Source organism: Lampris incognitus, chromosome 1 (genome assembly GCF_029633865.1).
Source record: "Lampris incognitus isolate fLamInc1 chromosome 1, fLamInc1.hap2, whole genome shotgun sequence".
NCBI classification, from domain to species: domain Eukaryota; kingdom Metazoa; phylum Chordata; class Actinopteri; order Lampriformes; family Lampridae; genus Lampris; species Lampris incognitus.
Genome location: NC_079211.1, coordinates 97,306,003 through 97,332,255, shown reverse-complemented (window position 1 = coordinate 97,332,255; position 26,253 = coordinate 97,306,003). Strand labels below are relative to the sequence as shown.

Genomic DNA, 26,253 nt, shown 5'->3' with positions numbered 1-26,253 from the left:
ACTAGATGACCTGCTCTACCTCCTTAGCCATGCCACCCCTTAAGAAGAAGGTAATAGTCAACCAGATCGAAAGCCTTGGTTAAATCAATAAAAATTGCACCTGTAAATTGACCTTTGTCTAGAGATGAGAATACATCATTGGTAAATTTCACAAGGGAAGTATTAGTAAAACAAATTAGAACAAAAACCATGCTGAAACGGGGAGGAAATATTGAGTTTATTAATATATTGTGATAATTGATTAAAAATTAATTCTCAAATATTTAAGCAGTAGTGCAAATAATAGAAATCAGTCTTTATTAAGTAGATCTAGTGGATCTCCTCCTTTATTAAGTGGAGTAACTTTAGCACATTTCCAAATAGATGGAAGTTTGTAAGCAGATGTGGGCAAATTAAATAGGTCAGCAAGTGGGAAAATAAACACTTGAGAAGCTAATTTTATGAACTTAGCCTCAAAGCCATCAGATCCTAGAGCACAACCAACATTTAGGGCAGAAATAACTTGCATAATTTCAGTATGTAGAATGCAGCTATAAGAAAATGAGCTACAGGTGGTTGAATTGTTATGATTTAAGTTAGGTGAAACAAAGGAGTAAGAACTACAAACAGATGAAACATGATGGCTGAAAACGTAATAATAAATGTTTTTTTAGTTTTGAAGCTAATTTATGTTCAGTTCTTCAACACAGTGATTCTTTTCCATTGGGGAATTTATGGTTTCCTGGCTGTTCCTACTTTGTGTTTAGAATGGCAACATAAAATTTGGTCAGTTTTCATGTTGAAGAAATTTAGCTTTATTTGGTATGTTTGTATGTACAGAATTATACAATATTTTATGTGAACCATCTGCAATCTACGTGGACTTTTCTACTATCAACAACAATCACAACAACTTAGTTTTGTATAGCGCCTTTCAAGGAACCCAAGGACGCTTTACACTAGGTAAGAAAAAAAAACAGATTAAAACAAAGCTCAAAAGACTAGAGACCATAGGCCTTAGTAAAATGGTAGGTTTTCAGCAGTCTTTTAAAATTGCTCCAAGAAGCAGCATTGCAGATCTCTGCTGGAATAGAGTTCCAAAGGGTGGGGGCTGCCACACTAAAGGCTCTATGCCCAAAAGTCCGCAGGCTGGTGTGGGGGATGGAAAGCAGGCCCATGTCTGCAGACCACAGATTCCAGGACAGAATATTATAGGGGTTAAGGAGGTCTGAGAGGTACTGGGGGGTATGGGCATGGAGGGAATTATAGGTAAGGAAGAGGATTTTATATGCGGGATTTGACCAGGAGCCAGTGAAGGTGGACAAGGGTGGGGAGTGATGTGTTGCCAGGGCTTGGTGCAGGTGAGCACCCTGGCAGCTGAATTCTGCACCTACTGAAGCCTCGCTAGGGCTTTGCCAGGTAACCCAGACAGGACTCCATTGCAATAATCCAGATGGGAGGTGATGAAGGCATGGATGAGGGTCTCTACCATGGAGGCTGAGCGTAATGGCTGGAGTCTGGAGATGTTTTTGAGGTGAAAGAAATCAGATTTGGTGACAGATTTGATGTGTGACTGGAACGAGAGGGTGGAGTCCATAACGACAGCAAGGTTGGGGACTTCTGGGGATTTGCAGATGGAGCAGCCATCCATGTCGAGGAGAAGATCTTCAACATTCCGGAGCAGCTCCTTGGACGCCACAACCATGAGCTCAGTCTTATTGGTATTTAGCTTGAGTAGATTTGATGACATCCAGATTTTTATTTGGTAGAGGCAGTTAACAAGGGATTCTGGGAGGGGCTGAGAGGATGTTCTGGTGCTGGGATAAAGCTGCGTGTCATCAGCGTAGCAATGGAAACTTTAACCAGAGTGGCGTATGATCTGACCAAGGGGGAGCATGTAGATGGTAAAGAGGAGGGGTCCAAGCATGGAACCTTGTGGCACACCTTGGTTGACTGGAGCTAGGGTGGAACTAGAGTCTGATGGTGACAAACTGTTTCCTGTTGGTGAGATATGACTGGAACCAGGAGAGCACTACACCAGTGAGGCCTAGGTATTCAGATAAGCGGTTGAGAAGAATGGTGTGGGAAACTGTGTCGAAGGCTACAGAGAGGTCCAGGAGGATGAGAATACTGATGTGGCCAGAATCAGCCACAATGAGGAGATCATTGGTGATTTTGATTAGGCATGTATTTTAATTTCCATTACGGGATGATTCTGTATTTTACGGGATGGTTGGCAACCCTACCTGTAAAATCCATTTCGGAGCACCAGATATTTAAATATTTCAATCAACAGCTCAGTCATTTAAGTGGCACCGAAATGAGGCACTGAAATATGTGTTGAGATTTGGTTCGGTAGATACTGGTCGTATAGGTACCGGTGCTGGGTTTCAGTACCCAACCCTACAGTGGCTGAAGTTAACATTGAACTCTCAAATCCAGACCAGAATAATACTTGGAGACAGTAATCGTTGACTTTGCTTGAAATACCTGGAAAAGTGTCGTGCGTTCTGAAATTAAAATTAATAGAGCTTTGCATTGTGTAGGCTATTGTATTTACCTCAATGTCTCTCCAGAGGATTCATATCTCAACCATACAAACGGAATGGTACCATGTCAGTCATATGAATATTCATCAACCTTAATTTCAGTCTTAATTTCCATCCCATCTGCTTTTATAATCTTCTTTCCCCAAGTAGTACTTAAAATACAATTTGCTAACCTCATTTTTAACCATACTATGAAAGTGTTCATGGAAGTCGAGGAGACATAATGACGACCCAACAGAATGGCTCTGAATAATGCTCAAGGGCCTCGTTGAACAATGGCTGGCTTCTGAGGAACACCAACATGTCGGCCCAGGCTCCAACCTATAGCACTGTGGCACAACATGTTATGGAAGAAAGACGGGGACAGGCTATGTCGGGAAACAGAAGACGCAAGATGGTGTGAGAGCTACCAGTCCGGGAAATAGGAACAAGTAAACTGAAGGGGGTCAAGACAAGGGATCAGGAAGATGTGGTTAGAGGTGGTGAGGAGGGTGGGACAGAGAAATGTGGGGGGCAAAGGTTAAACGGCCACGGAGGGGAGCTAGGACAGAAAATGCAAGGGAACAGATGATGGAAATGGAAAGAAGATTGTTGAGAGGAGGCGAGCGGAAGGGTTGAAAGGTTGTTGTAAGTAGGTGCCTGTATGGGTGGAGGTGTGGACCTGGAGAGATGTTGCCTCCAGCAAGGTAGCAGAGCTTTGTGCTGATGCAGCTCTTTCTGTCCTCATGTAGCGTAGTCGTAGCCCTGTTACCCTGCGGTGGCTACATTCATGAGCTGGCAAAAGCGAGTCAGACAGTGCATCCTCAGCTTTCTTTTCTTTTTCTTCCCCCACGTCTGTCCCTTTCTGCTTGGCTGTCTTTTGTCGTGATTGCAGAGCGTAATTTCTCATCGAGAAGATTTCTGTCAACATCTATAAAGGTTAAGCTCTTTCTCCTGCCCTTACTGCTGCCACCAGCAACACCACCTTCCCCCTCCTCCTCCTCCTCGTCTCTGTCCTTATTTCATCTCTTGCCCCGCTCTGTCCTTTACCGCTCTCCTATTCCATCCCCAACTTTCCACTAATCCAGTGGCTTAAATTCCTTCTCTCTAATTTTTCATCACCTTTCCTTTTTTCATCTGTTCCCCTTTCCTTCTCTCCTTCTCTCCTTACACCAGTTTTTCCTCTTTTGGCTCTTTCTCCTCTTTGCCTGTTTTCCTTCTGCCTTCCTCCCCTTCCACCATGCGCCCTCTGTTCCGCTGATGTGGGTCTACTTTTTTTGGTCATCACGCACACTTCTTGTCTTGTTCTTTTTTTATCTCCTCTGGCCTCTTCATCTCATCTTCTCACACTTCTCCCCTCTCATTTCCCCCTCTTGATAAAGCCCACGAAAGCACTTTTTTGTGCTTTTATTGTGTGAGGGCGTAACACAGACACACAGATAGGAGCTTGACAGGTTGACTGTTACAAAACATGCAAGTTGTCATTCATTCCCATAGGGACTTGCAATATCTTCCTGTCAGTTTGATGTTTTAGTAAGCCATGTGATTTTCTAAACTTGCCACCATTGAGAAGTCAGAGTGTAAAAGGTAAAAAAAAAAAGTAATGGAAGAATAGAATAGATGCGTTTTCACGGTGGGTTCAGTGATGGCAGGTGCTAATCTAAAATAACTGCTTCAAGAAGGTGCTGACAGTGACACTGGTCCAAGGATTATTTTCTCTGTGAGGAAACTACCGTCATTCTCAGCCTCTCTAAAACTGTGAACATTATTCAAATTAAATTCAACAGCCATTGGAAGTTGCAGCAGAAGAACTTTAGCTGCTGAATAATGGAATGTCTCTTACCCACATGGGTTTGCATAACCTATTGTTTATAGTGTAAAAGATAGTCATTTTTGTCATCTAATAATCAAATTGTTGCTGCTTATGCTGAAGTGGCTCTGAACAGCCTGCTTAGTCACCTCTTTCTCTTTTTCTCTGCCGTGTGGAGGAAGTGTGGGTGTGGTGTCATGTATCTGTGTGAGGGAGTGAGCTTCAGTTGAGTACGAAAAAAGACACTTGTTCCACTTGCCAAGAACATCAATGTTAAACAGTGGTAATCTGGGGGATAACGAAACAGCTTTTTGCCCACATGAAATTACACCGATCATGATAATTCCAAGTAATGTACATTTCAGAATAAATAAAGCAGATCCCTACCAAAGATTATCTGTTCAGACCGCGAGGCAAAAGAAACAATATTTGATGACTCTCCTGCTTTGGACCTCTCGTCAGTCCTCTGTGTTGATAGCTGATGTGAAAGAGAGGATGGCTGTGTCACTAGAGAGCTTGGATTAACATTATACACTGAAATCAGAATCAGAATCATGTTTGCTGGCCATGTAGGTTTGCACATACATGGGATTTGACTCCAGTTTTGTGGCTCTCTCAGTGTACTTAACGTAGAATAACAACACGACAACACAACAATCTTCAGATACGTATATACACAAGGATTGACTGTATACAGGTGAAATAAGAGGCGATAAAGTGCAATTGTGCAGAGTATATCAGAGATGCTGAAATAGATGTTAGCAGGTTACTTACATACATGCCTGAGGTAGATAGACATAACAGAGCGTACCAATGTGCGTACAATGTATAGTATAGTGTAGTATAGTATAGTAAAACAAGTGAGACTTGCATTAAGTCCAAATGAGGTGAAATGGTTCAATCCAATAAAATGTTGAAAGTTAAAAGAAGGCTATATAACAGATTGAATTCTGCAAAATAGTTTCATCCAGAGAAATCTGGTGCTTTAGAAAGCAGGGGGACATAAGCCTGGTGACAGACACTGCTTGTGCTTAGTCTGGTGTGGTTAACCCTAATTAGTTGGTCCTCTGCTGCTAGCCATTTCTGCATGATTAAAATCCCTGCTCTAATTTGCTTTGAAAATAAAAGCAGCAAGGAGGGCCTACTGAGATTGCCAACAAGCCGCTGACCTTTTCACTCTTAAACAGATATACAGGTGCTAATATGCATAACATATGTTGTGTTCACACAAGCGCAACTCTCTATGGGAACCCGGGTTTGACGAGGCTGGGAGACAGTAATTTAAGTGTTTTCCTAAAGAGCACAAGATTATAAGAGAATAAAATTCTTGAGTTTCGGCTCCGCAACACTGCAGCAGCCATAGTAACTGAACAACAACAAAACAGAACGAAAAAGCACCAACAATAGTAGTGTGTGATGTATGTAAGGTGCTGTGTGTGTGGGTAGTTGTCTGCATGTCTGTGCATGTCTGTGCATGCCAAGCTACCTCTGTGTGTGTGTGTGTGTGTGTGTGTGTGTGTGTGTGTGTGTGTGTGTGTGTGTGTAAACCCTTGATTCACTGAAGACCACAGATCAGTACCATCAGTCCAGCACCAGGCTTAGTGTCTTTAATGTTCTTTGTTCAAAAGGCTGGTTCCTTGGTGGAAAAAGCTGTTTCGGAGCCTACTAGTCTGGGCTTTGAGGCTGTGGTACCGCTTGCCAGACGGTAGCAGCTGGAACAGTCCATAGTTGGGGTGGCTGGGGTCTTTGATAATCCTACGGGCTTTGTTGACACAACATCCATTGTATATGTGCTGGATGGAGGGAAACTCGCATCCACTGATGTCCTGAGCCATCTGCACAAGGCAGTACAGTTCCCATGCCAGACGGCGATGCATCCAGTCAGGATGCTCTCGGTTGTGCCTCTGTAGGAGGCCCGTAGAATCCTGGGCCCCATGCTAAACTTCCTCGGTTGCCTGAGGTGAAAGGCATTGCTGTGCCTTTTTTACCACATGGCTGGTGTGCTCATCCCAAGTGAGGTCCTCGGAAATGTGGACACCGAGGAACTTGAAGCTCTTGACTCTCTCTACAGCAGTCCCGTTGATGGTGATGGGGTCCAGTCCCCCCTTTCTCTTGCTGTAGTCTTAATGGAATCAGAATTTTGGAACCGGCTCTAACTTTGACGCAGTTCTCGGTGCCCAACCCTATTTATTTGCCAGATGAAGGAGAACAATGCCTTAACTATTTCGTGATCATAATGGGTCCAGTACAATAGGTACCTGTGGCATTTTCAGTGATGGCAGCAATGCTAATGAAAAATAAAATTCTGCAGCTACGTTGTGAAGAGATTTCACTTCTACCCATTTCAAAATATCAACTCTTATTATTGAAATGCTTAGATACTAGCATTTGTGTTTGACAAGCTTTTACAGTTCACCTGTTGAAGAGAGAAAATTACATTTCTTGTCAAATCACTGTCTTACATTCAGCCTCATCAGAGGCATCATGTTTTTTATTTGTTATTGTAGTCAGGTTAAATTCAGCCAACCATTTGGTAAATTAGTGTAGCAGCTTTTTAATGATTAGCAGCATTGGGCATTATTCTGACAGATGATGACAACAGTGGTCATGTTAGTGGAGATAATGAAGCAGGGTGATTCAGAAGGTTGTCTTAAGATGTTTACACCAGGAAAATAGGCTATTTCTTCTTTTTTTTTATTTGAACCGGTCAGTTTCATATTTCATACTTCACCAGCAGTCATTGTGTGTACAGCTCCAACTGTTTTGAAACATGGGAAATTTGACATTTTCCAACCCAGAACACTTTGCATCAAAACCTTTTTGTGCAGAAAGTACATTAACCCCAGGGCTCAGCTTTGACACGTATCGGCACTCTATCACAGGCAGTATCTGGATGCTGGCTGTTTGACTTACCTTGACCTCTCCAGGCATGCTTGGACAAATCTTGAATTGTCCTTAGTTGTTTGCGCCTATTGTGTCACACTTTTGGAGTTTGGAGTTGCATGCCTGTGTCTGTAAAAACCATAACCCCTTGTTCCGTGTGACAATCCATGTGTCTCACCACACTGGAGTGAGAACTCTGCCTCCTGCCCTGTCACTGTGTGGTTCTAATGAGACGAGAGTCCTGACAGGCTTTGCTTGGATGTTAATGTGGCTGAACCTGTCATTCTCTGTCGACTGGCTGTAGCACCCAGCTCGGCTCAGCAGGCCTGGCCTGTCTGCATACAGCATCTTGTGCATTGTGAGGCATAATTAGAAACAGCGACACCAGTCCACTTTGAGCTGTTTGCGCCTCTTTATAATCCCTCGTCATGTTGGACTGACTGTAGCTGTGAAATGCACATAGAATGGTGTTGTGAGCAAAGTCGCAAAAGCCTTCCCAACTCAATGCATTTGAAAGACCATCAGTTTTCCCTTTGACAGATGTCCTTGCCAACTGAAGTCATGATGAAAATTACCTGAGTTATTAATGGAAAAATCCTTCCTCATTGGGGAGTGACTAGCAGCGGGTGTCTGGGGCCCCAAAGCTCATTCAAAGCCATGTCACCGTCAAAGCTTTCACCAAGAAATGTATTTACATTTTGAATTTGAAGCTAGACACCTTTTTTTTCTCTTTATTCAAGCCAGCCCTTTTTTTCCCCCCAAAGTTTGACGTAACCATCTCCTGACCTGTTTGTCATTACTTCATTGTAAATACCTAGTTCATCGACCTGACCAGTAATCTTTAATCAGTTCCTATCCTCTGAATGTTTATATGTTCACCCCTGCCCATCTGCTTCCTGTATCAGCATGTTCATCACATTATAGCTGGGACTCCGGAGGACTCAAATTAATTTCATAGTGAATGAGCTCATGGTGGTTTAGAGGTTGGCAAGCGGAAGCCATGTCTAAACCTACCCTAATACTTCAGCAACTTCTGCTATTCAAAGAATGATGACGCAAATGTAAAGAAATAAACAGTCAAAGAAGGTTGAATCAGTTTATCTGGATACAACGTTTACTGGCAGATACGTTTCATCACTCAACTAAGTGACATCTTCGGTCATGAAAAAACGAATAAATGTTGGACGGTAAATGAAATTTTTTCCGCTAAAATGCACATCTAGAACGTGCTGGTGGTCTGTCTAGTCTTTTTAAACTATAACCAATTTGGTGCCATTCATTTTGGCAGAGAAACTGATGTTGACCTGCCAAGGGAGCTGCTGTACGGGGGCGTCTGGGTGGCGTGGCGGTCTATTCCGTTGCCTACCAACACGGGGATCGCTGGTTCGAATCCCCGTGTTCCCTCCGGCTTGGTCATGCGTCCCTACAGACACAATTGGCCGTGTTTGCTTTTGGGAAGCCGGATGTGAGTATGTGTCCTGGTCGCTGCACTCGCACCTCCTCTGGTCAGTCGGGTTGCGTGTTCAGGTTGGAGGGGGAACTGGGGGGAATAGCATGATCCTCCCACATGCTACGTCCCCCTGGTGAAACTCCTCACTGTCAGGTGAAAATAAGCAATTGGCAATTCCACATGTACCGGAGGAGGCATGTGGTAGTCTGCAGCCATCTCTGGGTCAGCAGAGGGGGTGGAGCAACGACCAGGATGGCTCGGAAGAGTGGGGTAATAGTTCAAGTACAATTGGAAGAAAAGGGGCGGGGGGAGCTGCCGTACGTACCTACATGTACCAGTATGCATTGTGCAAGAATTTCTCAGTGGTGGAGATTAGAAATCGAATACCTCAGCCAATCCCCTCTTGTAGTTCTTCAGGCATCCACAGATGTCAATGGATGGCAGAAGCAAGCCAGTTTGCTTTAGCTGGCTATGGTGATACAGATAACATTGGCAAGTGTAACCCCTTTTTCACTGGCGGGCAACGCCAAGCACATTTAAACAAGACAAAAGCCTAATGCTACCAGTTACTAAAGTGCTACAATACAATCCAATGGTGCAACAGGATCCTGAGTTCTCAGTGGTGGAATGGTGAGCCGGCTGAACTTCCTGTGTACTAGTAGGCTTGTGCCACTAATGACAATATTAGTGATAAATGATAATAGAAATAATTAACCAAGATAATAATCAATTTAGTAGCACGGTGCCTCCACTGTTAAAATAATAAGCTTACCTAAGGCTACTGAATGGTGTATCTTCCCAGAATTAAACAAACATGTGGTTAAGGCAGATCTTATCACCCTACTGTGTACTGAAGTACTGTACAAGCTTATTACCAGCACTCTAAAAGTAAATGAGCTGCCAATACACCCGAAATATAATTAATAATAATAGGATTTATTTGATAATACTGAGAGAGAGAAAGAGAGAGAGAGAGTGTGTGTGTAGTATTGTTGATTAAATAAACATTAATTGAAATTACACAGGGTGTGACAATCGGTCACAATAAACAGAAAGAAAGTATCAAAAGAACACAAAAATACCCAGCGCTTTCCGTTGGGGCCCGTTGGTGCACATAAAACAGCTCTCTGAGCGGAGGGCAAGGCAGCCACCGCCACGATGCCCAGGCAATGAGATAAAAGTGTGTGTGTGTGTGTGTGTGTGTGTGTCAGTATAAAAGAAATTTTCAGGTTACTCACAACCCATCGCTCCCTCGACCGGGAGGCTGTGTGCAGTCCAGATGATGGAAGGCGTAGTGCTAGCCTAGCAGCTGGCAGGTGTCGGCTCCCCGGTAGCGGCCTCCACCCGCAAGATGGCCACCGGTTGCAATGTTCAGACCACCCTGGCGAAGATAGTGGTCCTCCGGTGGGCCCAGCGCCGGAGAGCAGATGAAGCGAGTCCTCTTTGAACAGCAGACAGGTCCCAGGAACGGAGCAGAGCGGCTCACCTGGTTAGATCACCGTCCAGCGCAGCCCGATGACTTCTGGCTAGCCTCCACAACTCTAGTCGGCTAACACACTAGCACTGGATGCTAAATCCACTTAGCTAGCTAGCGGCGACACTGGCTATGGGGCATAAACAAAATAATCGGACTAAAACAAACCCCACCAGCAAGCATACGACTGCGGGCCAATCGCAACACTCCTCAACTCAAATGCGGGCCTAGTACACGGGCTGTGTATAAAGTCTCCGCGAAACGGGTACCGAGACGGAGCAGTAGAAAAAAACGGACGTCTCTCCTCGGAGTCTTGCTTGGAATCTCAAACTACTCCCTCTCCGTGAGGAGATCGACCGTTGCGAACCTCGCGATTTCGCGGGCATAACAACTCCACACCACATCATTGGCTAATAACAAAATTCAAATAAAAATACAAAGAACAAATACATTCCATTGGTCCACATGTTTAGAAACCCACAAGAACATAGGAAATATCCAAGACACAAAGCATGCTGGTAAATGAAGTACCACAAAGTATGTACAACAGATTTTAGAGGTCCTTACACAAGTATTGTGTGCTGTGCAGAGATGGCATCACTTTAATTAATGCATGGAAAGTAGTTTCAAAATTGGTGACATTTCCCTTTGAGTAAATTTCCCTTTAAAAAAGCAAATGTAAAATCCAAAAGGGCAGAGAAGCCAAACAAAACATCCCTGAGTGCTTCTATTAGGAGATGAGTCGGGATGAAATGCCAGACAGCACAAGTTATCAGTCTGGCTTTGTTGTAAAAGAAATGATATAAAAACTGTGGGCCATCTTACTCAAATCCACAGATCGAAACCCTGAAGATAAAAGACCATTTTATTTTCTAAGGGAAAATTGACTCTGCTCTATGTTCATAATGTTACCTCAAACTGATTTTCAAGCTTTTTTATACAGTTTTCTATATAGTATGCCACACTTTGAGTCAAAAAAAAAACTGCACCTTGTCTGGTTTTCCTTTGGATTATTTCAACATTCTCTAACCCATTTAAACAGTGCTGAAAGAATTAACTAACTGGAGCATCCAGGTGGCGTGACGGTCTATTCCGTTGCCTACCAACACAGGGCTCACCGGTTGGAATCCCCATGTTAACTCCGGCTTGGTTGGGCGTCCCTGCAGACACAATTGGCCTTGTCTGCGGATGGGTATGTGTCCTGGCCGCTGCACTAGCAGCACTAGTGGTCGGCCAGGGTGCCTGTTTGGGGGGAAGGGGGAACTGGGGGGAATAGTGTGATCCTCCCACGCGCTACGTCCCCCTGGCGAAACTCCTCACTGTCAAGTGAAAAGAAGCGGCTGGTGACGCCACATGTATCGGAGGAAGCATGTGGTAGTCTGCAGCCCTCCCCAAATTGGCAGAGGGGGTGGAGCAGTGACCGGGATTGGACAGGTACTGTATAGGATTGTTTCATTGTGATTGGAGATGTTTGTTCTTGTGTAATTAGGTAAATGTAAGTGAACCCAGTGACCACTCAACCTGAGGCTCCCACCATCTTTATAAAGGATTGTCTTGCTCTGGTCTTCCTCTCTTTTGCTGTGTTCCTCCCTTTGCACCGTCTTTTATAACCACTGGTCATCTTTGTCTCCCTCGCCGCTCCTTCTGTCTGCCAGGCCGTGTTTGACGTGGATAAGGACAAAGGCCTGACTCTGATAGAGGTTTGGGAGGGTCTGACTCCAGAAGACATTAAGACTTGCACGGGGACAGATTTTGAGGTGAGCGACTTGACACCATCATAATAGAATGTGCAGACAGCCGTGGGAAACAGAAATGAGTTTTGTAGAAACAACAATGAAATGGTCATTTCTTAGTGTCTGACCTCATCGGTACTACTAACCATCTAATCATTTTCCGTCACAGTCTCCTTTAACCTTTTGTTTAATATTGTTGTGTTTGGTTCCCAACAGGTGAGTCCCAACCTGAGGCCCATGCAGCAAATTTAAAAGGACTGGCGTGGAACTGAGGAATGGTGACATGGACTCTTTTATTGGACGGTTTTATTTTAGTTTTTTTTTTCTATGTGATATTCGGATAAATTTCTGGGCTATGAGTAGTCCAAGGACTGAATAAATTAATGTTCTCTGGTAACAGCCAGAAATTTACCCCTCACCAATGCTAAATTAATGAAAGTCGGTGGAATTATCATTTAAACTGTTGGCAAAAAAAAAAACCTCATTAAGCCTAACATGATTGTTTTTCTCCTATTGGTTTAAACAATTTTTTTTTTGGCAATAAATGATTAAATGTTTCTCTTTGGTCCACAAGACTTATTCATTTACCACTAGCGGTGATTACATTTTGCTAATGTTTGTAAAGAAATCAGCAGAGAAGCTAATCTGAAGATCACATTAAAAACAGGAATTAAGCTCAGGACACCCATATGCAAAAGGAACTAATACTGGGAACAAAATTACGTTGTTCACAGAAATGATTAAAGTGTTGATTATAGATAATTTATCCCCTCCACAGGGAGGGAATGTTTAGTCGATAAATGTTTCAAAATGAGAAAAAAGTAAAATGCTCTTCAGCTGATCTCTAGATTCAGCACGTAGGGTTACTTTAGAAAACATATCATGACTAATAGTTGATTTATGAGTAACTCAGACACGGAGCTTGTCTAGCTAAGGTTGCAGTGTGAGATGGTTAGTGCTTTGCTATAGATGACGAGGGGGAAGCTGGATGAAGTAGTTGATGTGTGGTATTGAAACCTGTTCCCTTACTTTAAACTGCTTTTTGGCATAGATTAAACCTTTCCTTCCGTTTTTAACAACACAAACCTCAGAAATGTCAGAGTTTGGTACTATACCATGTAAGACGGCCATGGTATCCAAATCAAATGAAGCCTTAACATTTTCTGTCTCATCAGTTTCTATGCCGTTGCCTTTGTCTTTGTATATAAAATAAAATACAACTTTGTTTGCATGTCCAAAGGTCCTCCTGATGTTTTATTTTCTACCTGCTATGAGACCCTCTGACATTCTCAAGGCCAAACCTTACTGTCTGCTACTACCACTACTTTCAGCTGCTCCCGTTAGGAGTCGCCACAGCGGATCATCCATTTCCATTTCTTCCTGTCTTCTGCATCTTCCTCTGTCACACCAGCCACCTGCATGTCCTCCCTCACCACGTCCATAAACCTCCTCTTTGGCCTTCCTCTTTTCCTCTCCCCTGGCAGCTCCATGTTCAGCATCCTTCTCCCAATATACCCAGCATCTCTCCTCCACACATGCCCAAGCCATCTCAATCTTGTCTCTCTTGCTTTGTCTCCAAATCGTCCAACCTGAGCGGTCCCTCTAATATAATCATTCCTAATCCTGTTTGTCTTCATCACTCCCAATGAAAATCTTAGCATCTTCAATTCTACCACCTCGGCCTCCTGTCTTTTCATCAGTGCCACTGTCTCCAAACCATATAACATAGCTGGTCTCACAACCATCTTGTAAACCTTCCCTTTAACTGTTGCTGGTACCCTTCTGTTGCAAATCACTCCTGACACTCTTCTCCACCCACTCCACCCTGTCTGCACTCTCTTCTTCACCTCTCTTCTGCACTTCCTGTTACTTTGGACAGTTGACCCCAAGTATTTAAACTCATATACCTTCGTCACCTCTACTCTTTGCATCCTCACGATTCCGTTGTCCTCCCTCTCATTCACACACAGGTAGTCCGCCTTGCTCCTACTGACTTTCATTCCTCTTCTCTCCAGTGCATACCTCCACCTCTCCAGGCTCTCCTCCACCTGCACCCTACTCTCGCTACAGATCACAATGTCATCCGCAAACATCATCGTCCACAGAATCTCCTGCCTGATCTCGTCTGTCAACCTGTCCATCACCACTGCAAACAAGAAAGGGCTCAGAGCTGATTCTTGATGTAATCCCACCTCCACCTTGAACCCATCTCTCATTCCAACCGCACACCTCACCATTGTCACACTTCCCTCATACATATCCTGCACCACTCCTACATACTTCTCTGCGACTTCCGACTTCCTCATACAACACCACACCTCCCCTCTTTGCACCCTGTCATATGCTTTCTCTAAATCTACAAAGACACAATGTAACTCCTGGCCTTCTCTATACTTCTCAATCAACATTCTCAAAGCAAACATTGTATCTGTGGTGCTCTTTCATGGCATGAAACCATACTGCTGTTCGCTAATCATCACCTCTCCTCTTAACCGAGCTTCTATTACTCTTTCCCATATCTTCATGCTGTGGCTGATCAACTTTATCCCTATGTATAAAGTTGATCAGTTCTACAGTTCTGCACATCGCCCTTGTTCTTGAAAATCGGTACCAGTATGCTTCTTCTCCATTCCTTAGGCATCCTCTCGCTTTCCACGATTGTGTTAAACAATCTAGTTAAAAAACCCACTGCCATCTCCCCTAAACACCTCCATGCGTCCACAGGTATCCACAGGTCATCAGGACGAACTGTCTTTCCACTCTTCATCCTCTTCATAGCTTCCCTCACTTCCTCCTTGCTAATTAATCCACTGCACTTCCTGATTCACTATCCTCTCATCATCCAACCTTCTCTCTCTCTCATTTTTTTCATTCATCAGTCCCTCAGCACACTCTCCTCGCTTGTCAGCACATTTCCATCTCTATCCTTGATCGCCCTAACTTGCTGCACATCATTCCCAGCTTGGTCCCTCTGTTTAGCCAATTGGTACAAGTCCTTTTCTCCTTCCTTAGTATCTAACCTCTCTTACAAGTCACCACACACCTTTTCCTTTGCCTTTGCCACCTCTCTCTTTGCTTTACGCTGCATCTCCTTGTACTCCTGTCTACTTTCTTCATCTCTCTGACTATCCCACTTCTTTGCCAACCTCTTCCTATGTATAATTTGCTATACTTCCTCATTCCACCACCAAGTCTCCTTGTCTTCCTTCCTTCCTCTGTCCTGATGATACACCAAGTACCGTCCTAGCTGTCTCCCTCACTATTTCTGCAGTGCCTGCCCAGCCGTATGGCAACTCTTCACTACCACCCAGTGCCTGTCTTAACTCCTCCCTGAACTCCACACAACAGTCTTCCTTCTTCAACTTCCACCATTTGATCTTCGGCTCTGCCTTCACTCACTTCCTCTTCTTGGTCTCCAAAGTCATCCTACAGACCACCATCTGATGCTGCCTAGCTACATTCTCCGCTGTCACCACCTTGCAGTCTCCAGTCTCTTTAGGTCATGCCTTCTACATAAGATATAGCCCACCTGTGTGCACTTTCCTCCACTCTTGTACGTCACCCTGTGTTCCTCCCTCTTCTTGAAATATGTATTCACCACAGCCATTTCCATCCTTTTCGCAAAATCCACCACCATCTGTCCTTCCACGGTTCTCTCCTTGACACCATACCTACCCATCGCCTCCTCATCACCTCTGTTCCCTTCACCGACATGTCCACTGGACACCATACCTACCCATCATCTCCGTGATGTAATGTAGGCAGACTATCCTACGTTACATTAAGGCCAAACCTTAATGTAATGTAGGATATTATGCACATATTCTACAGAGCCAGCAATAAATATATTGTCAGCCATTCAATACCAGTAACTGTGACTGCCATCTTGTGAGTTGAAATTATTCAGGTAATCAGCAGACTTCAGTGGAAAGCCATTTTTTTGCCTTCATTCAGAGTGAGACCTTGTGACTGCGCAGGTTCAGAAGATTTTGTGTAAATGGGTGATGGGCTTGCATTGACCTTGTTGATGCGTTTTCCTCACTGGAGCAGAGCGGCGCTGCCATTACCTGAGGCCTGTTACGTAACCTAACAAATTCAGCCAGTGGGCTTCTGGGTGTAAGGAGATCAACTGGGTTGGATCATTGAGTTGAAAAATGAAGAAAGTGACAGGAGGTTTTTTTGCTACCGGCTGTTGTTGCTAATCCAGCACATCCTATTTTAGACAGAGGTGGGGTGGTATACACTTCATGTCTACATATTCTAACCTAGTTTTCATAGCAGCACTGGGACACCAATGTAATTCAAGGGCGTGATGAAAGATGTTTCCCTCATGTGATTAGCATGAGAGTAAACGGAACAAATCATCGCAGAACACCGGTTTTATTAGTTGATTTTAGTGAATCCCCCGTTGGAGCAACTGCTCACTGGAAAATGGCGTGTCTATTATGTCAGCCTGACGAAAACACCGTAGTGTTAAAACATTTTTGTCCCCCTGTTATTTCCTTAAGATCAGCCTTTGAATCATGTTAAGATTGTATTGCTACATCACCAGGGAACTGATAACGACGTCCATCCAAGCAACCAAAAAAAAAAAGAAAAGAAAAAACCCAAAAACGATTCATTCATTGAAGTAGGAGCTGCTATTAGCCCCTGATGTCTACCAGTGGCGCGCAATGACACATCTGCAGATGCTTGTTAAAATTCACTATCATATTAAATGGGCAGCTACCTCCTCATTTCATCTGATAGGCTATTTTCGGGAATGTGTGTGTGTGTGTGTGTTAGTGTAGACAGCGGGACTGAAAACTAAAGCATTTATGATCCTAATTCTTTTTGGAGGTGGTAGGTATTGTCTCAGAGAGTAAGTGAAAAATCCCAGAAAATTAAAATTATGCATAATTATGCGTAAATATGCAAAATATGCATTTTTCTAAAAATGGCTAAAAACCACTTTTCTCGGCATGTCAGATGATTCTGAGCATCTGATTTTTTCACCTGTATAAAAAAATGTTCTGGGACTCAAATGTTTTGGCATTATGCAAAATATATGCATTTTTGCAGAAATGCACTTATGATCCTAATTTTTTTTTGGAGGTGGTAGGTTTTGTTCCAGAGAGGACCAGAAAAATAGCAGAAAATTAAAATAATTATAATAATTACGCATAATTATGCAAAATATGCATTTTCTAAAAATGGCTAAAAACCACTTTTCTTGGCATTTCAGATGATTCTGAGCATTTGGGGGGCGGGAGTTGGAGTGGGGGGAGGTTTAGGGGCAGGGGGAAGGCGGTTAGCTGGCAGGATGAAGAGGAGGGAGATTTAGACGGGTGGATAACCAAACCGCTACATTGTAGCGGGGTCCTTCTAGTGTTTCAATATAATTCCAATAAAGCAGAATGATCAGCACACCATCAAAAAAAAAGCAAAAAAAACAAACCAATTCAGTTTCACCGTAGATTAAAAAAGAAAGAAAAAACCCCAATTAAATGGAAGTGGCTGTAGTCTGAGAGCCCCTGAGACGTCTCGGTAGAAGTGTGCCACCCGCGAAGACGCGCCGCGTCACATTTGTACGTTGTGTCATCTGAACGCAGCTCGCCGAGAAGGTGTCGGCGCTCGATGGTCACGTGGTTTCCAAGAGCTTGTGTGTGTGTGTGTGTCTCTCCACAACTCTAGCACACACACCGTCCACATTTCCACAAGTTGGCTTCCGACCCACGTGTACGCGCTCAGGGTGTGTGTGTGTGTGGGCTAGGTCTCAGCTGTGCGCACGTGCGTGTGCGTGTGCGCGGACCGAGAGCGCACGGAAGGCTTCTCGCAGGCAGCGGGAGAAGGAGTGCTGTTCACAGCGGCAGCATGGCTTCGTCTCACGGGAGGAGCGACATGCGGTTTGCGGACTGGATGTCAAGTTTGCCGCAGAGCATGCACAATATCCCGCTCACCAACCTGGCTATCCCCGGTAGGTGTTTCCATTTATTTCTTCTTCTTCTTCTTCTTTTTGGGGGGGGGGGGGGTCGCGTAAAAGCTATTGGGGAGGTTGATCCACCAGTGATTAATCCCTTCTCTCTCGGTTTACAAGGCAGTGCTGGCCCCAATACGTCTTAATTTTAAGCGCTAGAATTTGCCTTTGATTGTCCCCCCTTTAAAAACTTGAGCGAGGGGGGGAGAGCCCCTCTCCCAGTACGCGACGAATATAAAAAAAAAAATACTATGACAGGTTTTTGGCTTTCATCCGTACCTGTTGGGGGGAGGAGATGGGACCTGTTGCGCTAGAGTGTATATCTGACGGGTTATCTCGGCTATTATATCCACGCTCGCCTACACCGATGAGCCAAAACATTATGACCACTCACAGGTCAAACGAGTAACGTCGATCATCTCCAAACAAGGGCGCGCGTCAAGGTCTGGGTTAGACGGGAAGGGAACGATCAGCTCGCGTGGTCAACATGATGGAGGCCGGACAAATGGGCAGGAGTGAAGACCTGAGCGACTTGGACAAGGGGCAAATTGTTGTGGCCAGACGACCGGGTCAGCGCGTCTCTGAAACGGCAAGGGTTGTGTGGGGTGGGGGGGGGGGGCGCGCTCCTGGTCACCCAGTGGTGAGCACCTACTGACAGTGGTCCGAGGAGGGACGAACCACAAACCGGCGACAGGGTGTTGGGCGCCCAAGGCTCATCGATGTGCGAGGGCAATGAAGGCTATCCCGTCTGGTCCGAACCGACAGAAGGTCTACTGTGGCCCAAGTCACAGAAGATGTTAATGATGGTTTTAGATCACGTGGATGGCCGTGTGCGTGTGCTCCATTTCGCTGGGGAACAGATGGCACCGGGACGCACTGGGAAGACAAGCCAGCGGAGGGAGTGTGATGCTCTGGGCGCAATGTCCTGCTCGGAAACACTGGGTCCGACCATTCACGTGGACGTCAATTTGACACGTGCCCCCTACCTAAACATCGTTGAAGACCAGGTGCACCCCTTCACGGCCATGGTATTCCCTGATAGCAGTGGCCTCTTTCAGCAGGATAATGCGCCCTCCCACACTGCACAGATTGTGCGGGCACGGTTTGAGGAACACGATGAAGTGCTCAAGGTGTTGCCCTGGCCTCCAAGTTTTCCTTTTCCAGATGTTGATCCGATTGAGCATCTGTGGGATGTGCTGGACCAACAAGTCCGATCCACGGTGGCTACACCTCGCAACCTACGGGACTTGAAGGATCTGCTGCTAATGTTTTGGTGCCAAATACCACAGGACACCTTCGAGGGTCTTGTAGGGTCCATTGGCAGGTCAGAGCTGTTTTTGGTGGCAAAAGGAGGACCAACACTATATTAGGCGGGTGGTCATAATGTTTTGGCTCATCAGTGTTTGGCTCCTTTATCTAAGGTTCAAAATAATGAAATGGCGTGTAATTGTGTAATACACCCAATTCATTAACGGGAACCATGTTTGCTTTATAATTCCTTGTGTGAAGCTTTTAAGTCATTTCCATTGCTATGGGGCGGTGGCCATTGCAGAGAAAGGAGGAGTGAGAAGGACCCATAACCCGTGTACTGGACCATTTTTACAACCAGTACCAATGATTGTTACATATGGTAAAGACAGCTGTTTGCCTCCCCCCCCCCCGCCTTCCCGGGCCTGTCTGGTTGCAGGTGTCTTTAGACTCCTTGCCAATTGAAAATTCTCGTTCGACCTAGCGAAGTGGTTTGACTCCTCTGACGGAATGGGTAATTAGCCACCAGATAATGCCATCTCATCTACCCAGTGATTATTGCACATACACAGAGAGCGGTCCCAATTACATGCCGCTCGCTCTCTTCCAAACGGATTTATATGCAAATACAGCGTGTGTATTTCGGATTGAGATGAAGAACAGATAACCAAATTTCAGATGGCTCCGCTCTTAGTGCCCAAAGAGGTGTGGCACAGCACTGGCACTGATCGTTGCTCTCGGTGATGCAAACACACACAATTTTACTGTGGTTTTTCCACGAATTGAATAGAGTTTGGCTTTGCTTGAAAGACAACATATATAAATGTCATGAAATATATTGCCCCAAAGCCAGAAAGTCTCTGAATCATGGAACATGTGTTCTTTGTGACACCACAGCCCCTCCTCAACAAGACAGCCTGTTCCATCTAATTAGGTATCATTAGTCCTCATTGGCCCTGTGGCCCTGCCGGCTGCTCCCCAGTCTAACCTCCATTTGGGTTCAGACTCGTATAAACATCTACTGACTCCTTACATCTTGCTCTACACTGTGTGTGTGTGGGGGGGGGTACATTTGTCTCTACGTTTCCCAAGCCGAATGCCATAATTCATGAGCTTTTTGGATTATTGAGTGTACACGGACATGCACTATATGTTTTTAATGAGAGGAAGGCACTCCTGATGTGTTTATAATGCTCTGCCGAGGAACCTCCTCGTGTTTAAACACAGTATTACGAGTGTTTCAAGGGTAGGAACAGAGGGAGAGAAGAGAAGCAAATGAGCCAAGTGCCTCAATTCGTCCACGAGAGCATTTTCTTTTCAGCTGGAGGAAAATCATGTTCACGCTGCCAAGTTTCTGCAGCCCCAACATTCAGCCATTTCTGCAGTCAACACAGCGATTCCACGTTACAGTATTTTAAAGCGAAAGATATTTTGTTTTCGAACCAATTGGATGGCTGGCACCAGGGCCAGTGCGTTTTGACAATTTGAAATGCTCTGTGTGGGAGTGATGTTAGGACGGCATGGGTTTGTGGTACTTGCCGGTACAGCTTTCTCTCGTCTTTGTGTTGCCACCTTGCCAGGTTTTCTCAGCTGCATTCATTAATACACCATCAGCCACACAGAGTGGCGGTGTATTTCATGCCAGTGTTTCCCTCCTCATTGTGGCAGAGAAGACTAAACCTGATTTATGTGTGCGACGGTATGCTATCCATTTATCAAGAGGTGCTTTAAAGTAGATGTCTAAGAAATGTTTCCACCATATTTCGTCCAGGAGTGCACCAATATCATTTTTCACCGCCGATACCGATTCCAACTGTGAAGCTTTAAAGTGTCCCTCCACTCAAAAATGTGTTTTTCTTATGTTTGGGTCCTCTACAATGTCTGGCCTTGACTATATACTGACTTGTATCTGTGCAAAAGTTTGTCACCGGATCAGTGTTTTCACATTCCCCTACTGGAGGAGGAGCTGTCTGTGCACTTCCCTGAAATCTTAGATTCAAACGTACCCCGGCCCAACTAGATTTGGTACGTCACAAATCCGAAAGCCAATCACTGTCTAATATGCAAATGCAAGGCGGGCAAAGAAACGTGAAACCTGCTGTGCAGAGGCAGACTTGTCAGTACAGAAAGCGGGTTTGAATTGAGAGCAATCGTTTTCATTATTGAAAAGCCCTGTGATGGCCTGGCGGCCTGTCCAGGGTACCCCCCCCCCGGTACCCCCCCCCCCACCCTGAGAGCAGGATAAACGGTTTGGATAATGGATGGATGGATGGATGGTAAGAGTGCAGTTTTTGGATGTAAACCGGCCGGACGCTGGAGCCTCCCTCCGCCGTCTCCCGAAACAACCCACGACAGCGCGGAAATGGTTGGAATTTATTTACAGACATCGGGCTCACAAACCTGCAGGACTGTGTATCTGCAGTGAGGAGTGTTACCATAACCTAGTGCAGCGGTCGGGAACCTATGGCTCGCGAGCCATATATGGCTCTTCCGGTGACGGCATATGGCTCCCAGACAATTTTGAGTTGAAAATTATTTTTTTTTCAAAAAAATCAGTTTGGAACTGATTTTAAAATACTTGTGATATTTCTTAATAATACTGTGTCATTTTAAAGTAAACAGAAATTAGTTTTGAAGATAAATTTCACGGGTCACGGGTCACCCGTGGGTCGGGTCGGGAACCAATGGCTCGCGAGCATGTCCGGGTCATTGTAAAGGTGAAGAAATCAATTTTATCAGATAGCCAACTAGTTTATCCGCTTCAACCCTTGTAACGGAAAAGATGGCGAAAAGAAAAAAAGACGATGATTACCGTGCATTCCAGGCTGCGTGGACAGAGGAATTTGCATTTGTGGAGAGAGCAGGATCTGCGGTATGTCTAATATGCAATGATAAAATTGCATCGATGAAACGGTCAAATATAAAGCGGCACTTCGATACGCACCATGCTTCATTTGCATCGAAATCTCCAGCGGGGGACAGCAGGAAAAGGGCATGCGAGGAGCTACAGCGGAGAGTGCAGACGAGTCAGCAGCAACTACGTGTGTGGGCCAAGCAAGGTGACGGGAATTCCGCTAGCTTTGCGGGGGCTTTGGCAATAGTAAGGAATGGAAAGTCATTCACAGATGGCGAGTATGCCAAAACATTCATGCTTGATGTGGCCAATGAACTGTTTGATGACTTCCCAAATAAAGACAAGATAATCAAACGAATAAAAGACATGCCCCTGTCAGCAAGAACTGTGCACGATCGTAGCATCATGATGGCAAATCAAGTCGAGGAAACACAAATTAAGGACATAAACGCCGGGACATACTTTTCTCTCGCGTTAGATGAGTCAACAGACGTTAGCCATCTATCTCAGTGCAGTATCATTGCCAGGTATGCTGCAGGTGACACACTGCGTGAGGAAAGCTTGGCTGTTTTGCCAATGAAAGGGACAACAAGAGGAGAGGATTTATTCATGTCTTTCATGGAGTTTGCTAAAGAAAAAAAACTACCGATGGATAAACTTATTTCTGTCTGTACTGATGGTGCACCCTGTATGTTGGAGAAGAACAAAGGATTTGTAGCGCTTCTCCGTGAACATGAAAAGAGAGCCATCCTAAGTTTTCATTGCATCCTGCACCAGGAGGCGCTTTGCGCTCAGACGTGTGGCCAGGAGCTTGGCGAGGTGATGTCTCTGGTCATTCGAGTGGTCAACTTTATTGTTGCCCGAGCTTTAAATGATCGCCAGTTTAAAGCTCTGTTAGAAGAAGTTGGGAATCATTATCCTGGTCTGCTTTTACACAGCAACGTGCGTTGGTTGTCAAGGGGGAAGGTGCTCAGCCGTTTTGCAGCTTGCCTGAGTGAAATCCGGACTTTTCTTGAAATGAAAGGCGTCAAGCATCCTGAGCTAGACAACACTGACTGGCTCCTGCAGTTTCACTATCTCGTGGACATAACTGGCCATCTGAACCAGCTCAATGTGAAAATGCAAGGTATTGGAAATACAATCTCATCCCTTCAACAAGCAGTGTTTGCATTTGAAAGCAAGCTGGACGTCTTTCTCAGGGACATTGAAACAGGTCGTCTTCTGCACTTTGAAAGACTGCAACAATTTAGAGATGCATGCTTAGCAAGTGACTCCACTCAACATCTGGATCTCCAGCAGCTAGCTGGCTTTACGTTCAATCTCCTGCAGTCATTCAAAGCACGTTTTGGAGAATTTCGTGCGCGCACTGGTCTTTTCAAGTTCATCACTCATCCACATGAGTGTGCAGTGGACAAAATCGACCTGACATGCATCCCCGGGGTCTCTATCGGAGACTTTGAGCTGGAAGTTGCTGACCTGAAGGCATCAGACATGTGGATGAGTAAGTTCAAGTCACTTAATGGAGAGTTGGAAAGTCTTGCGCGACAGCGAGCAGAGCTGGCGAGGGAACACAAGTGGACAGAAATTAAAAATCTTCAACCTGAAGACCAGCTGATTCTTAAAACTTGGGACGAGCTTCCTGTGACATACCACACAATGCAGCGTGTGAGTATTGCCGTATTGACCATGTTTGGCTCTACATATGCATGTGAACAGTCTTTCTCGCATATGAGGAACATTAAGACCAACCTACGCTCACGTTTAACTGATGGAAGCCTCAACGCCTGCATGAAGCTCAACCTCACCACGTATGAACCAGACTACAAGGCCATCAGCAAAACCATGCAGCACCAGAAGTCGCATTAAAAGTAAGACATATTTAATTTATTATACGTTAAAAATACTATATGGCTCTCAATGAAATATATTTAGAAATATTTGGCTTTTATGGCTCTCCCAGTCAAAAAGGTTCCCGACCCCTGAGCTAAAGTTTCAGAGTTCAGCCGTATGAAACGGCGACGGCAGCCCGAGGTGCGTGAGATTTTCACCCGGAAAACGGCGAGGTGCGCCACGTAAACCTCTTTTCTAGTGTAACGGGGGCAGTCCTATGCTGTTCTATGCTGGTCAGCCTGCTGCATGCCCGTCACTCTCATCAGTAGCTCTGCGTTGTGTTCTAGTTGTGTGGGGCCCCAGGTGTTGTGGGGGGCCCTCAGTCTCTCATCATCATCATCATGATCAAGGAAGGAGCGGGGACACACAGGACTCTATTTGGCCCACCTTGCCATTTATTTTGGATTCAAACCCTTCGACAACCGTCCAGTCCTCCAGCGGGAGCGGTGTTTCTTACGGACGTGGGGGTCGAAGTTCAACCACTGCCCGGACTCCACTCGTGTGCGTTGGAAGGAGAAACCGTCCACGGGACTCCGATGTAAGAAAGGATAAACAAGTATTTTATCCCACAGCTTGCAGTATCTTCTTACAGGGATACTCAAGGTTAAGTTCTCCTCAACCAGCAAAACTGTCCCACGGTAAGAAACACGTGTGGCTCGGCTCGATTGCTGCTTGAGACTCCTCCCACAAAACAAAAATGGCCTCTCCCGCGTTCCCTCTTCCGTGTACCCACAAGACCTCTCTCTTCAAGCGACAGTACACGTATATGACGGTCGTTGTAAAACATACATAAAAGTAAATAATGACATAAAATAAAATGTAGTAAACACAAATAACAGCACACAGACAGGATTTGGTGATATTTCATACCCAAACAAAATAAAATAAAAACAATTTTAACCTCGTTACACTAGTCTGATCCCGACTAGGCTTGTGCGGGGCCCCCCCTCGCTCTGGCGGCGCCATTAAAGGCGTCCATCATTGCGCGCTCCGAGGGCTGACGGAACTTCCGGTGGCAGTGGCGGCGGAAGTCGGCGGCGGCAGGGGAATCCCCCCCCCCGTCAGTGCGGGGTTCCTCGCTCTGACGTCACAGTGGTTTTGAATTTTAGTCTACTGCCAATGAGCCTGTTGCCAGGCAAACCTGGCTGGCTATCAAAATAAACAGATATTACACATAATCAACTCCCATATTTTCGTAATGTGTGTGTGTGTGGTGTTAGTGTGTGTGTGTGTTAGTTAGTGTAGATAGCGGGACCGAAAACTAAAGCATTTATGATCCTAATTCTTTTTGGAGGTGGTAGGTATTGTTCCAGAGAGTACAGGAAAAATCCCAGACAATTAAAATTATGCATAATTATGCATAAATATGCAAAATATGCATTTTTCTAAAAATGGCGAAAAACCACTTTTCTCGGCATTTCAGATGATTCTGAGCATCTTTGATTTTTTTCACCTATATAACATTTTTTTTCTGGGACAAATGTTTTGGCATTATGCAAAATATATGCATTTTTGCAAAAATGCACTTATGATCCTAAATTTTTTTGGAGGTGGTAGGTATTGTTCCAGAGAGAACCAGAAAAATAGCAGAAAATTAAAATAAGTATAATAATTGTGCATAATTATGCAAAATATGCATTTTCTAAAAATGGCTAAAAACCACTTTTCTCTGCATTTCAGATGATTCTGAGCATTTGGGGGGAGGGAATTTGAGTGTGTGGGGGGTTTAGGGGCAGGGGGAAGGCGGTTAGCTGTCAGGATGAAGAGGAGGGAGATTTAGACGGGTGGATAACCAAACCGCTACATTGTAGCGGGGTTCTTCTAGTAATAATAATAAAACTCTCAGCCAGACAGAATATATGTTGCTGCAAGCTTTTGATTAGCTCTCTGGTACAACAATGTGACTGTGAACACACTGTAACATCGTAGCAGATGTTATAACCGCCGCTGTGTCAGTCACTGCATTTTGCAACCTAACAAACAACATAAAAGATGCTAAGTACACTTACCATTCTGATACATCTGCTAGTTGCCGATTTTGGTGCACAACAGATTCTTGAGTGTGGGTCTGACTGAGGCTCACACATGTATGGCTGAATCTCTCCAATGTTTGCTCGAACGCTAGCCATCTTGATGCGCACTGCTCTTTCACAAGTCAGCCTAGGCATAGGTCCCCAACTACCGGGCCACGGACCGGCACCAGGCCGCTAAACATTTGCTACCGGGCCGTGAAGAAACGATATAATTCAGCAAAAAAAAAAAAAAAAAAAAACCTGAATAATAAACATATATGACATTATAGGCTATTTGAGTGGTAATTACAGTGAGCTTGCAACAGTCTGCCTCTGCTACAGCTTTCCTCGCCTTTCCCTATCATGCCCACAACAGGATGAGGATGCTGACGTTGAACTTGAATAATGCAGCGCACGCCAGGTCATCCGTCAGTTA

The 26,253-nt window shown here is 44.9% G+C and overlaps 2 protein-coding genes across 2 annotated transcripts in view; both read left to right on the top strand.

The window, feature by feature from the left end:
- The window catches only part of oxct1a (3-oxoacid CoA transferase 1a), a 123,238-nt gene extending 110,148 nt beyond the window's left edge, over nucleotides 1–13,090 (top strand). The window contains exons 16-17 of the mRNA XM_056281854.1: nucleotides 11,780–11,881; nucleotides 12,074–13,090. Coding sequence (XP_056137829.1) covers nucleotides 11,780–11,881; nucleotides 12,074–12,109 — 138 coding nt within the window. The 3' untranslated portion in view covers nucleotides 12,110–13,090. The remainder of the gene's footprint in view (nucleotides 1–11,779; nucleotides 11,882–12,073) is intronic.
- Nucleotides 13,091–17,710: 4,620 nt separating this feature from the next.
- The window catches only part of plcxd3 (phosphatidylinositol-specific phospholipase C, X domain containing 3), a 57,755-nt gene continuing 49,212 nt past the window's right edge, over nucleotides 17,711–26,253 (top strand). The window contains exon 1 of the mRNA XM_056294496.1: nucleotides 17,711–17,813. Coding sequence (XP_056150471.1) covers nucleotides 17,711–17,813 — 103 coding nt within the window. The remainder of the gene's footprint in view (nucleotides 17,814–26,253) is intronic.